This window comes from Triturus cristatus, chromosome 5_1, assembly GCF_964204655.1.
Source record: "Triturus cristatus chromosome 5_1, aTriCri1.1, whole genome shotgun sequence".
Lineage (NCBI taxonomy): Eukaryota > Metazoa > Chordata > Amphibia > Caudata > Salamandridae > Triturus > Triturus cristatus.
In genome coordinates, this window is record NC_140587.1 from 427388929 (window position 1) to 427403477 (window position 14549).

Genomic DNA, 14549 nt, shown 5'->3' on the forward strand with positions numbered 1-14549 from the left:
AACAACCAAATTGAGCTCGCACTACATTGAACATCCACACACAGTCAATGAGCTGAGCTGGATAGTTCTTGAAACACTGGTACTAAAAACATCAAATGCAGAAAAATTACTCTTCCAGAAAGAACAGCGTTGGGTTCATCGACTCAAGACTAACATCATAGGACTGAATGATGATATCCCATGGTTGAGCGTATAAACGGAGATTTCCACCAGCCACAACTGTCTCCCTCATGTGACCCTTTCGAGCTCCCCATTGGCACTTCAACCCTTTTGTATCACCGTATTACCATCAACTGTGCCTTCCTTATCTGTCAAGACACAGCGCAAAAAAGCAAGCAACAGACGAAATGAAACACATGCGCTACTCAGAGCTTACACTCTATTCATGGTAAACAAGGATCCCTAAAGTTCCCCAAACGATGGCCCTTTTATATTAGTAACTATTTAGGTCACATCCGCTCTTGGTAACTACATTTGGCATTGAAACAACGTTGCCGCTTTTTCTCTCAAGAAACTTCTTCCGAAACCACGCAGCAGACGGAATTAAACTGATACGCTGATTGGTACTCTGTTCACGGCAACCGTAGACAACAATTGAATAAAGTTTTCAAGGCTACAAACCGGCCCTCTCTAGTCCTTTCACTGTCTCTACGCTACCAACTATTTAAGACACACCCCTATACCTACGTACTCACACAGGAAACTAGAGTCAGCACAAGTCGTAGCGGACCATGCGGTATGGAGACCTCCACCTCTGCAGCCTTTGGAAGACACGTAACGTTAACCTGGGGTTTCCCCTTGTAATGTTTGTTTTTCTTTTCCTCTCTTTCATTGTCTAGTATTTACGCAGCCTTGTATCTTCGTACGGAGTTCGTACTTTGAAACATTCAGGTATTTAACAGTGAATATTGCACGCTAATTCCATATTAGAGGTATTATTGATACTTGTCTTCAAATAGCACACCTTACTTGATTATAAATTCTTTCGCATGTCTATAATTACAAACGTTAGACCTAAGGAACCTCTAACTCCCAATAGGTATGGCTAAACAATTTACCTGCGAATTGAACACACGTACATTACGAGCAGTCTTCACCACCTCCGCTGCATATATTTATTCTACATGTATGTCTGATGAATTGTTATATGTTTGAATTATCTCTCACCAGTCGTTGTCTCCTAGGGACTTTGCTGTTTACTCTCTTAAGTAAGAGCGATGGTTCGCAACCTCACTTGCAGATCAAAATGTATGCCAATAAGTATATAAAGATTTGCCATTTATATTTGCTTTTACATTTCCCCCCCCTTTCTTTTAAAAAACTTCATTTGGCACCTTTTCTACCCTCATTAAGGTTTTTTTCTCTGTATATAGGTATTAGTCCTGTTTGAAGTTCATTTGAATCAACCTTAGAACTTCCAATTGATGTACTTCCTCAATTCACATTACTCACCTGTGGTCCTGAAGAAAGCTCCCTGACCTTTGGGCTGTGTATGAGCTGAAACATGTCGACCAATCACCACGATTAAAGTTGCAGAGGGTCCATTACTCATCCTACCTGCAACTTTATCTCTTTTTAACGTCTCCCCAGCACCTATCAGAATAAAGTTTTTTATAGGTAGCATGAGGAACAACTCCTTTTTTATCACTCACTTGAGCACTCTTCACTTTTTTATTTTATCATTTTTTCCCTGATCACTGCTGAAAAACCCAGTGGTTCCCTCCGGGTGGAGGATGCATGGAATCAACCCAATGATGATGCTATCACGTATTTAACCGGCGGAGAATCAAGATATACCGCCCCGACATACGTTTAACGTGATTGAGGGTTTTTTACCTATACCAGAGACAACCACTTGAACCCTGGTGCCAGTAACTAGTGATCCCTCCCCCTTTGATTATTTATGATTAGCCGGAAGACGGTCGGATCACATCTTCTCTTTCCCTATCCTGATTGTACCATATGTAGCAGCGCACAGCTGTGGGAATTTTCTTCCTATATTCCTGTATTAATCAGGAATAACCAGATCTCGGTTATCTATTACCGCGATCTTACTGAATCCCTCCCTTGCACCGAAGATGGCAGAGAACTTAGGCTTAAGCTACTCTGTAGACGAAATTAACGCCATCCTAGCTGCCCCTTCATCTTTCTTACAAGATGGAGACTTAACACAAACCCTAGCTCAGAACAACGACTGGGAATCTTTATCAGAAGACAAGAAAGAACAGGTAAAAACTGCTATCCATGGTGTCATCATGACAGAGTACCTACGCGCAAACGCTGCACCCAGAGGCCTCTGGGTTCACAATGCCCCAAGAATTTTCTTACAAGATTTGGCCTTTAGAAAAGACTGGTCGGCAATCTCATGGAAGTGCACCAGGGATTACCTCGTCCTCATAATCAAAACCGCGACAAGACTAACTGAGGCACTCACGATCAAGATTCAACTGACTGAGGCAAAACTCAAAAATATGGTACACATCACAGTGTACAAGAAAAAACTAGAAGAGATCAACCGGGACATGAATGAGACGAAGGAATACCTGACACAAAACAAAATTCAAAAACTGAGTAAAGATCTGAAACGCTTTTCCACAGAGAAAATGCATCCATACAGTAGAGACGATTTTGTAGCACCTAACTACCAATCCGACAATGACTCCAGTGCCAACTCTTCTAACAACTCAGATTACAGTGGAGAAGAGACCACCCAACAACGCAATTTTAGAGGCTCCAACCGACGTCAACAAAGACGAAGACCGAACACCTGGCGCAACCCAACATTTGGGGAACATCCACCACCTCTTTTCCATCCATTTGCTCAAAACTACCAAGGATGGATGAATCCGTATCAAACAATACCACCTCCATTAGGTCCCTATATGGGCCCTTTCCCTCAACAACCACCGCCTTTTTTAGGGAGAGGCCGGTCCAACCAGAGAGGGAGGAGGAGAGGCGTGACTTGGTTAGACCAAGAAAGGCAAATACTAACAAGGAGTATGGCCAACTTGAACAAAGACAAACCCAGCACGAGCACGACTCACTAATCTTCAACATCTCTGACATCCCATTAACAGAAGAGCAAGAATCGGTACTAAACAAAGGCCTTGGCTTCGTTCCCACTCCACCACTGGACATTTTTAAACTACAGAGTGAAGTGGCCCATTTTTGCAGAACATTAAAACTTAAAGCTTTCTTTCAGGGTAAGGAAGATAACACTACCCAAGGAGACACCTCTTTGAGACCCAAGTCAACATTCTGTCCGGCACAACATCAAGTCCCAGTGGAGATTCAAACCTTCGAGCAAGCAGTGAGGAAGGAAATCAATCAACTTGGCGAGACAGCTACAAAACCATTCATGAACACAACAAACAAAGAGAAGAAGGCTTTGGAAGAACTTAAAGCGCACCCAGACATCATTATCAAACCCGCCGATAAAGGCGGAGGCATTGTTATCCTCAACAAAGAAGGTTATCATACACAATGTCAAGAGCTTCTATCCGACGATAAATTCTATAAAATAATAACAGAAGATCCCACACCCAGACTACAGCGAACCATCAATCTAATGGTTGAGGAAGCGGAGACAAATAGGTGGATCTCTAAGAACGAGGCTTCCTTTCTTCGTACCACTTTTCCACGTATACCATACTTTTATTCGCTGCCAAAAGTGCACAAGGCAAGAAAACCTCCACCTGGCCGCCCCATAGTGTCTGGGATCGGCTCAGTTCTGGAACCCTTATCCCAGTTTGCTGACCAATTTCTCAAGCCTATGGTTCAAAAGACACCCACCTACCTTAAAGATACACGCGATCTTCTGAATCATCTCACGGACAGAAGTTTCTCCAGTGCAACTATGCTATTGGTAGGACTCGATATTGAGAGTCTTTATACGAGCCTACCTCAGCAAGCCACCTTAGACACTCTAGAAGATCTACTGTTTCAAGACGAATGGCCACACCATACGCCAAGACACTTCGTCCTAGAATGCTGCAGACTGGCCCTAACTGAGAACTTTTTTGAATACGAGGATACTCTATACCAACAATGCCACGGTACTTCCATGGGAAGTACCTTTGCTCCCAGTGTGGCAGGGCTCTACGTGAGCAATTTTGAGAGTACATACATCCTTAATGACACCAATCCCTTCCTTCCAAGAATCCTTTTCTGGAAAAGGTATATAGATGATGTCATCATGCTCTGGGAAGGTACCAAAACCGATCTACAAACATTTCACGACTGGATGAACATCCAAGACCCTTGTCTAAGGTTTACCTTGGAGGCACATAATGATCACTTGGACTTCCTAGACCTTACCATCTACATTGAAAATGACACCATTAAAACTAAGACTTTCTTTAAGACAACAGCTAAGAATAGCCTGCTCTCTTTCAACAGCTTCCATCCGCGCCCACTACGAGAGAATTTGCCTTATAGCCAATTCCTTCGCCTCAAAAGGAATTGTAGTGAACTAAGTGAGTATAAACAACAAGCTCAAGACCTTTCAAACAAACTCAAGAAAAGGAACTATCCAGAAAAGATTATCAAAAAATGTCAGAAACGAGCCCGGAACCAGCCTAGAGAAAGCCTCTTGGAACCGACACCACAAATAAAATCTACAGAAAAACTGACGTGTGTCACCACCTACAGTCCTGTTACAAACTCTGTAAAGAAAATTATCAACAAAAATTGGCGCATCATTACATCTGGAAACCTGACTTGGCCAAAACCCATGTTTGCCAATAGACGAACTCGAAACTACAAAGATATCCTGGTACACACTCGTCCACCTGACGTGAAACCAAATTCAAGTCAGAGCACCCTGTGGTCCCTTCCCCCAGTAACGGGCCACTTTCCATGTGGCAATTGCTCTGTATGTTCCCTGACTACAATCACTAAGAGTGTGATCCTATCACCTAAACTGACCTGGACGATGAGACAACATTCTAATTGTAACACGACACATGTAATCTACATGATTACATGCCCATGTCATCTCCGATACATTGGAATGACCTGCCGGAAGATTAAGCAAAGAATATGCGAACATCGCAGCAACATTAAATGCGGTAGAGGAACAACCAAATTGAGCTCGCACTACATTGAACATCCACACACAGTCAATGAGCTGAGCTGGATAGTTCTTGAAACACTGGTACTAAAAACATCAAATGCAGAAAAATTACTCTTCCAGAAAGAACAGCGTTGGGTTCATCGACTCAAGACTAACATCATAGGACTGAATGATGATATCCCATGGTTGAGCGTATAAACGGAGATTTCCACCAGCCACAACTGTCTCCCTCATGTGACCCTTTCGAGCTCCCCATTGGCACTTCAACCCTTTTGTATCACCGTATTACCATCAACTGTGCCTTCCTTATCTGTCAAGACACAGCGCAAAAAAGCAAGCAACAGACGAAATGAAACACATGCGCTACTCAGAGCATACACTCTATTCATGGTAAACAAGGATCCCTAAAGTTCCCCAAACGATGGCCCTTTTATATTAGTAACTATTTAGGTCACATCCGCTCTTGGTAACTACATTTGGCATTGAAACAACGTTGCCGCTTTTTCTCTCAAGAAACTTCTTCCGAAACCACGCAGCAGACGGAATTAAACTGATACGCTGATTGGTACTCTGTTCACGGCAACCGTAGACAACAATTGAATAAAGTTTTCAAGGCTACAAACCGGCCCTCTCTAGTCCTTTCACTGTCTCTACGCTACCAACTATTTAAGACACACCCCTATACCTACGTACTCACACAGGAAACTAGAGTCAGCACAAGTCGTAGCGGACCATGCGGTATGGAGACCTCCACCTCTGCAGCCTTTGGAAGACACGTAACGTTAACCTGGGGTTTCCCCTTGTAATGTTTGTTTTTCTTTTCCTCTCTTTCATTGTCTAGTATTTACGCAGCCTTGTATCTTCGTACGGAGTTCGTACTTTGAAACATTCAGGTATTTAACAGTGAATATTGCACGCTAATTCCATATTAGAGGTATTATTGATACTTGTCTTCAAATAGCACACCTTACTTGATTATAAATTCTTTCGCATGTCTATAATTACAAACGTTAGACCTAAGGAACCTCTAACTCCCAATAGGTATGGCTAAACAATTTACCTGCGAATTGAACACACGTACATTACGAGCAGTCTTCACCACCTCCGCTGCATATATTTATTCTACATGTATGTCTGATGAATTGTTATATGTTTGAATTATCTCTCACCAGTCGTTGTCTCCTAGGGACTTTGCTGTTTACTCTCTTAAGTAAGAGCGATGGTTCGCAACCTCACTTGCAGATCAAAATGTATGCCAATAAGTATATAAAGATTTGCCATTTATATTTGCTTTTACATTTCCCCCCCCTTTCTTTTAAAAAACTTCATTTGGCACCTTTTCTACCCTCATTAAGGTTTTTTTCTCTGTATATAGGTATTAGTCCTGTTTGAAGTTCATTTGAATCAACCTTAGAACTTCCAATTGATGTACTTCCTCAATTCACATTACTCACCTGTGGTCCTGAAGAAAGCTCCCTGACCTTTGGGCTGTGTATGAGCTGAAACATGTCGACCAATCACCACGATTAAAGTTGCAGAGGGTCCATTACTCATCCTACCTGCAACTTTATCTCTTTTTAACGTCTCCCCAGCACCTATCAGAATAAAGTTTTTTATAGGTAGCATGAGGAACAACTCCTTTTTTATCACTCACTTGAGCACTCTTCACTTTTTTATTTTATCATTTTTTCCCTGATCACTGCTGAAAAACCCAGTGGTTCCCTCCGGGTGGAGGATGCATGGAATCAACCCAATGATGATGCTATCACGTATTTAACCGGCGGAGAATCAAGATATACCGCCCCGACATACGTTTAACGTGATTGAGGGTTTTTTACCTATACCAGAGACAACCACTTGAACCCTGGTGCCAGTAACTAGTGATCCCTCCCCCTTTGATTATTTATCACTAACAAATGTAGAAAAGAAATGTATAGATCAAGTAGAAGATAGGCATAGACAACTAATAAGAAACAGTTACAATAAAGGAAATAAAGTTGAGTGGACCAAGGAGGAATTAGCTCATAAGGCAAAAGGGAGTAGTGGTCCAATTGCGTTAGATTTTGAGCAGAGAGGGAAGTTGTGTGTGCGACAAATTCAGACTTATAATGATGCGGTCTTTGTGGGAGAGAGTGTATGTGATCATACTTTCACCATTGAGGTCTCAGCAAAGAAATTCTTGCAGTATGCAATTCAAGTGGTGCCAAACATGTATTTTGTGTGTGGGAAAAATGCTTATGTGCGATTGCCATTGGATTGGTATGGTACGTGTTATGTGGCAGTAGTGTTTCCCAAGATTTAGCATGTGGAGGATTTGGACCATTTAGAAGGTGGATTACATCCTAGAGGGAAGGGAGGTGCAAGTGCAGGAGAAATTGTGGTAGATGTCTTTGGAACATTGAAACCAGGTTTAGGAGTGGTGTTGAATGATGTCAAGATTAGGAAGTTGTCAACCATTGTGGACATGTTGTCAGCAAATACAGCTCAGTCATTGTTACTTGTAGATGGAGCGATGGTGTCGATAAGAGTTACGGTGATACCGAACCGCCTTGCTTTAGATGTTTTACTATCAAAAGAGGATGGAGTCTGTAAAATGCTGAAGGTCCAACAGTGCTGTACTTATATACCTGACAACAGTAAAGATCTGAGTAGGTAAATAAGCAACATCACTGAGATACATCATGAGGTGCATGACCTAGCTACGGAAGGAATTTGGGATAAAGTGGGAAAAGTATTTGGTAAGGTAGGGAAGGGCATATCATCAAAGCGGCGATAATTTTATCGCCTAATCAGCAAGGTCACGCTATCGCGTGAATCCTTGCATTTTCGCCCTTTCCCCCAACGCCCATCTTTGCATCTCTAATGGGATGCAAAGTGGGCGTTCCTGCCCTGACATAACTGGAGAAATGTCGCTAAGTGACATTTCTCCAATTATCAATGGGCACGCTAACCTGCAGAGTGACAAGCAAAGTAGCGATAACCTCTGTTATCGCTACTTTCCTTACGCCTGCTTCAAGACTGACTTAAGCCATGATATCCTGTGTAAGGTGGATATCATGGCTAAGTATGCCTTGCTCTATCAGCAAGCTATCACCAAGCTTTGTGAGATTATCGCTGGATTTCCAGCAATATTCTCACATTTGGCAGTTAACACTTGGAATGTTATCGCTTTTGAGATAAGCGTTGCTAATAGCACGCTATCTCAGCGATAATTATCCTAGCGCTAAGTGCGCTTAGCGATAATTATCGCCGGTCCTTGATGATATGCCCCGGAGTTGGTTTGCGTCCCTAGGAAAGCGAATTCTTGATTACATCTAGAAACCTATCATTATAGTGGTGGTTTGTGTGATTTTGCTGTGGGGATTGGTGAGGATTTATAAGTGGCATAGGGCGAACAGAATTGAAAGATCTCTTAGAGAGCAAGAGAGGAGAATGGGAAGACTGCAGGACAGTCACTATGAAAATATTAACAGCCTAGAGAAGTTCCCACAGGGAAGGATGGCTACAAGCTCTGTTTAGGTCAGTTCTTTCTCTAGGGAGTGTGATTTGTTGTGATGATACTAGTCACGATTCTAACGCAAGATACAAAATGGTCAACATTTAATTTGACAGCGAGTGCACTAATCTGAATTCCTAATTTTTTAAGACCATCACCGCAACAGCACTTTTTATATGATGTAATGTGAATGCATCCACTTTTTCCTATGGATCAGATCTAAAACCGGAGTAGTTGACCGCTACTGCACTGGCCACACCTGGCAGCAGGTGGTTGCTTCTTGACTTGCTGGATGTGGTCTACTCCTTGCTGCTGAGCTCATTTTGTGTACCAGTCTGTCCTCAATCTAAGTGAAACACACACTAATAGTAATAACATAATCATATGCATTTGTCCTGGTATATTTCAGGGTCAAAGGAACTTAACACTGACCCATTGCAAATAAATGTACACAATGTGAACATAAATCTCTTTAATTACATAACTTGGCTTCATTCGACCCAACTTTATTCCAAACTTGCACTGACATAATGTGTTGCAAATTCAGAGTTTCTCAGTTCTTACTGTGGAAATGTAAACATTACGGCTAGAGAAGGTTCGTGGCACCACAGCAAAGAGTAGGTACGTTACTTACTGCGGCACTCTTTCCCATCCTCTCCCAGTGTGTATCCTTCATCACATGAGCAGATGTATGAATTCTCATTATTAATAACACAAATATGTTCACAGCCATGGTCAATGGACTTGCACACGTCGATCCCTACAACAATAAAACATTTGTTAGTGAGACATGATGATTATAAGATCTGTTTTCCCATGAAGGCAGAGGTCTTCAAACTGGGGGATGGTCCCCTGGGGGAGCTGACAGAGCGTGATGGTGCTCTAAAATTGTTGGGGGGCATCATAATCATGGATCGTCCGCACCTGCATATATTCTTGTGTTGTACTAATGTGTGATCATTAGAACGTGGTGTAATAATGATGTGATATTAAAGGATAGAAATGTATTTGTGTCATGCAAAGGGGAATGAAATGACATTCATGACTGAAAGTGTAATCTTTAGTATGCTGCAATTGCTTGATGAAAGGTTTCTGTGTAACGAAACGCATTTTAGTTTAAATGTGCACCAAGATAAAGATTGCACGAAGAAATAATGTGGAGTGCTTAGCGTGTATTAATTTCAGATTATGTAGTGCAAAGCATTATTAACCCAAGTATATAATTTGATGTGTAAAAGCCTAAATGAAATGTTCGCATTGGGATATGAAAGGTCTATTCGTTTATTCTTACATTGGCCAAACTGTGTAGGCCGAAAATGTATTTTCCCTGGTGTGCTCTCGCATTCAGAAGTAGTCAGAGAATTTCATATGTATAAAGGATGTTCTGTTCTCACGTTTCAGATGCAGGTGGAAGAAGCTGTCTTTGTTAGTTAGAACTTATGCCTTTTGTTTTAGGAGTTAGACATGGAGGAGATGTACAACAATGTAAGGAATGGAGCGATAATTGGGAGCGGGTGTTCTTTTTCACTGAGGAGGCCTGGGAACCAAGGTCAACGGAATCCACACGGCGAAGACGGTGGAAAACTACCTAGGAGAGGTGTCCGTTAGTGAGGTGATCTGTGGGCGTGTGCTACATTTTTGCATTTTGTATTAGGGAAAGCGCCCCGAGGGAGGAGAGGCAGAAGGAGCGAGGAGAAAAGAGAGAATGAGGTTCAGAGAGGTAGCGGGAGACAAGGGGGCATATCAGCAAGGCGGCACTATGAAATTATCGCCGCTCTTGCATCCGTTTTCAGGTGAAAAGCGGCGATAATTTCATTGCCTTATCTGCAAAGACACACTATCGCGTGTTGTTCTGACTTAGCACCCGTCACAACAACGCCCCGCTTTGCATCTCTAATGAGATACAAAGTGGGCATTCCGTCCCAAAATAACTGGAGAAATGTCGCTAACCGACATTTCTCCAATTATTAATGGGCACGCTAACAAGCATAGCGATAAGAAAAGTAGTGCTAACTGTGGTTAGCGCTACTTTCCTTACGCCTGCTTTTAGGTTGACTTAGCCATGATATCCAATGGAAGGTGGATATCATGGTTAAGTCTGCCCTGCCCTATCAGCAAGCTATCGCCAAACGTTGTGCGATTATCGCTGGATTTCCATTGATAATCGCACATTTGGCAGCTTGCGCCTGGAATTTTATCGCTTTTGAGATAAGTGTTGCTGATAGCACGCTATCTCAGCGATAAAATTCAGCGCTAGCCGGCGATAATTATCCTCGCGCTAAGCGAGCTGAGCAATAATTATCGCCGGTCCTTGCTGATATGCCCCAAGATGAGTTAGGGGTTAGAGGATTGATTGGAGAAAGGCATCTTAGAGTCAGTTTTTAGTTTTAGTCATTTGGATTCCATTGTGAAGGTGGTTCTTAGGAAGACTTCACAAGCTAACACTTTTTACTGACTTTACCTGGGAAATGCTATGCAGGGATGTCACCTTAGAGATAGTGTAGGGACAGTTTAATGTTTTTCCTCTTTTAGAGACAGATGAAGTCTGACTTAAATGTTGGAGCAGTCCTTGCTTGTGTTTTATTTTTAGAATTGTTTATCCTCTTCATGATTCACCAGATTAGGTTAATCCGTAGGTTTGGTTTTGTATTAGTTCCTATGTATTTCTACAACCTTGTTTTGAGGTGTTTGTATATTCAGCTGTTTTTGGCTTTATAATAAACCCCTAAACTGGAGTTGGAGTCTGTGGTCTTTGAGTCCTGATTAGATCGGAAAGTAAATTGTGATGTGTCATTTCTCCCCTTTACACTTCTCAGTAGGTAAAAAGAGAAATCGACCTGAGGTTCCATATTAAAATTACTGTAGTGGAACCCAGCCTTATCAGGGCCTCCATTGATCTCAGGGGGTGGGGGCACCAGTGTCAGGCCACTGGAAGCATCATGCAGATATCAGTGCTTGGTTTTAAATGAAAAAGTGAGTGGCAGTAAGCCACTCTGTAGTGGCCCATCACGAACATCTTTTGTCCTTTATATCCTGTCTGAGAGGGGATGACAAAAGGGAAAGGTCTCCAAATATTCCTCAACCGATCCACCCTACTCCACCCCATTTCTGATAATCACACTGCCTGGCTGACCAGAATAGTATGTTTGGCAATCATGTATTTGATTTCATTTTTAAAAGAGGTAACACAGCTTAACAGCAATGTTTAAATGTTAAAATAATATTTAAACATTGCCAATTTAATAGACCAATTGTGAAAAATTTGCTGAGGGGGGCCTGATTATTATTTTCTTTTTTTTAATACACTGGGGGGGGGGGGGGGCTCTGCAATAAAATGTTTGAAGGCCACTGCCTTAAGGTGACCACCTCACTCCTTGTTGGCCATTAGTCAAGGTTATTACGGGCAATGTCTCCAGTTTTCACCTACAAATCATTATTTTCTGGTGTTTTAGTCTTACTAGTTCAACGAAACCAAAGCAAGACTACACCACTCATAATGCATTAGGTTGTCACATGAATGTTCAGGGTTGAAAGAAAGTGTCTGTAATGGCCCGCATGCAGATGCTCATCCTAATGCCTCCCATACTCTTCCCTTTGTCTATTGCGTCATGGCCTTTGAATGCTACCCTCAGCAAACATACACCTTGCAGATCCGGTTGCTTGTAAATTATTAGACATGCTGACCTACTCTTTTTAGGGCTACAAACAGCTTTACCTGTCTGCGCTGTATGCCAGTGAATCGACTACAGAAATTTCGTGCTACAAGAATATCATAACAAAAACAATGACAATCAAAATACCAAGGAGGTGAGTATGTTGAGGTAAGTATAGATTTACTACTTGATATCTAAGTATTTTCAAAATAAATGTATCGTCATTACACATACCCGTGGAGTTAAGTACAGTACACCTAAGATTACCTACATATACTTACCTTCTGGATATTTTGGTTGTTAATATTGTTGCCACAATATTTTTGTAGCACGCTGTATGAAACTTGATATTTCAAGACCATATCCTTGTGGGTAATCAAACTTACTGTCTCCAAAATATTTAAATTGGCCTTTGAGTCAGCCACTCGCTCATGATGGGGTGACTTTGTTGTCTATCTAAGATGTTGTTAAATGGTTTGTACTTTCCCAAGTAAAACTGTGCGTTTGTTGGACTACATAACCATCAAAACTGTGCAAGATTGCTTCCACGCACACGTCCGGATATGTTGGCCTAAGTCCTGCTAGCACACAGTGCACCATCTTACCTCTAACTTTACAGGGTAAAAATGGATGTGCAACCTCAGAACATGACAACCCTGACTCCCCAAGGAAATCATGATAAGAGATTTAGAACCCTTTCACTTAGTTACTTATGCATACCCAAAGAGATACACAAGAAACATACAGTACAATGTTTCAATATTTATTGAAGCATTGTGATTCTTGAGTAAAATACTTGTGCTGCAAAATCAATAGAAGAAACAGAATAATATGATTAACATTACGAGAATGGTGGAAAAGATTAAAAGTTCAACCATTTTGCTTATTACAGAAACTATATGCTTGCATATAAGTACTGTAATATTTTGTATTACTACCTAGTGCATCGTAACCTATCATGTCTAGGGTGAGAGAATCTGCTGAATCCCTGTAGGGTGATCTAACTCCCTGTTACCAGTGGATTAGTGCCATCAAGCTGCTCATCTTGGTGTACAGTTGGACAGCATCCCTCGCTTAAGGTAAACAGGAATCAGCTGACCTGGAATTCCAGCATGGCTCAACCTCTCAGCACCCGTGAAATTCTCCTCTGTCTAAACAAAGGCTTGATGTCATATATATCATAACATCCTCAATATTACCATTCCGAAGCCCCAGCCAGGACGATATTGTTTATTCTATTGTGATAACTCCATCTCCGAGCGACCAAATCAAATGACATATTGCGTGATGAATTTACCCCTTGTACAGAATGTTCAAGGTGTTCTGATAGTGTGCCTATGAAGTGGTAGTGAAGCAAAACTGAGTTAGAAGAATATTATCCCGTGTGTGCACGCGAATGAATTTGTGTCAAATGTCATTGTATTTAGGGAGAAAAGGCAACTTAAGAACGTGAGCATGTAAAATAGTGTTTCTTTACCAGGCCTAATGTACCCACGTACCTCAATTACTTTCCTCCCTAGTCTTATACATGTCCTGCCCAGGAGTATTTTGATCTACAGTGTTCCCTCTCTGTTCCCCAATATCCCCTGCCCTTCTCTGAGTCCTGTCCCACTCCCCACCCTGTGTTGTATATAATTGTTTTTTACAGAGGTTGGCAGCTGCTAATGCTAGGCGACTCGCAGCCACTCAGACAGAGGTCACAAAAGGGATAGATTGGTGAGGTGAGCAGAACAGTCATTGAACTGCTACATAGAAAGACACATCAGGGAGTCAAAAGTCCATTGCATTATCAACATCAGTTTGGGAGACTAAGGCAAAGAGCGTAGTGCCCTTCTCGAAGACATTGAATGATCAACTGGGGCTCATCTTATACACTTGTCACAACTGGACTACTCAAGCAGAATCTAACGAACCCAGCCGGCAGCCAGAGTAGGTAGAAAATGTTCCACTGCAAGCGATGCAGCATGGACCTTTATAGACCATGTAGCCCACTTTCAAAGCCTCTGTCCTTCCAAGTAATTTTTAGAATGTTTTAAAATTCACAGCAGGGATGTGGATGTTCGGCCCTCCACTGCACTTTCAATGAACCAGGGTTCCCACCCCATGTCACTGCCATGTGCAGCCTGTCTTCCTGGTGTGGAGGCCGCAGAGATTACTCTGGAGTGCATGGGGCACTGCCACTAACAGTAGCCAATGATAGTGCTGATGTTGGCTGCGGGCATTGGTGTCATTGTTGCTGGTGGCCATTGGCTGTGTGTGTAACACAGGGGTCGTCACAATGCAGGCCAGGGCAACTGCAGTGCAGTGGTGGGTTGTTAGCTGGGCA

The 14549-nt window shown here is 42.2% G+C and overlaps 2 protein-coding genes across 3 annotated transcripts in view; one reads left to right on the forward strand and one right to left on the reverse strand.

The window, feature by feature from the left end:
• The window catches only part of MATN2 (matrilin 2), a 476504-nt gene that overhangs the window by 105088 nt on the left and 356867 nt on the right, over window positions 1-14549 (reverse strand). Inside the window, exon 13 of one of the 2 annotated variants that reach the window (XM_085605204.1) lies at window positions 9205-9330. The exons of the other annotated variant lie outside the window; for it this stretch is intronic. Within the exon in view, the coding sequence (XP_085461330.1) occupies window positions 9205-9330 (126 nt within the window). The remainder of the gene's footprint in view (window positions 1-9204; window positions 9331-14549) is intronic. 2 annotated transcript variants of the gene reach the window in all.
• LOC146830998 (uncharacterized) lies at window positions 490-3855 on the forward strand. Its single transcript, XM_085605207.1, has 2 exons — window positions 490-736; window positions 840-3855. Exon 2 carries the CDS (start codon window positions 2079-2081, stop codon window positions 3045-3047), a length of 969 nt encoding a protein of 322 aa, XP_085461333.1. The 5' UTR covers window positions 490-736; window positions 840-2078; the 3' UTR covers window positions 3048-3855.

What these genes read in the sequence shown, in the direction of transcription:
- LOC146830998 (XM_085605207.1), top strand. Translation starts at nt 2,079, where the DNA reads ATGGCAGAGAACTTAGGCTTAAGCTACTCTGTAGACGAAATTAACGCC.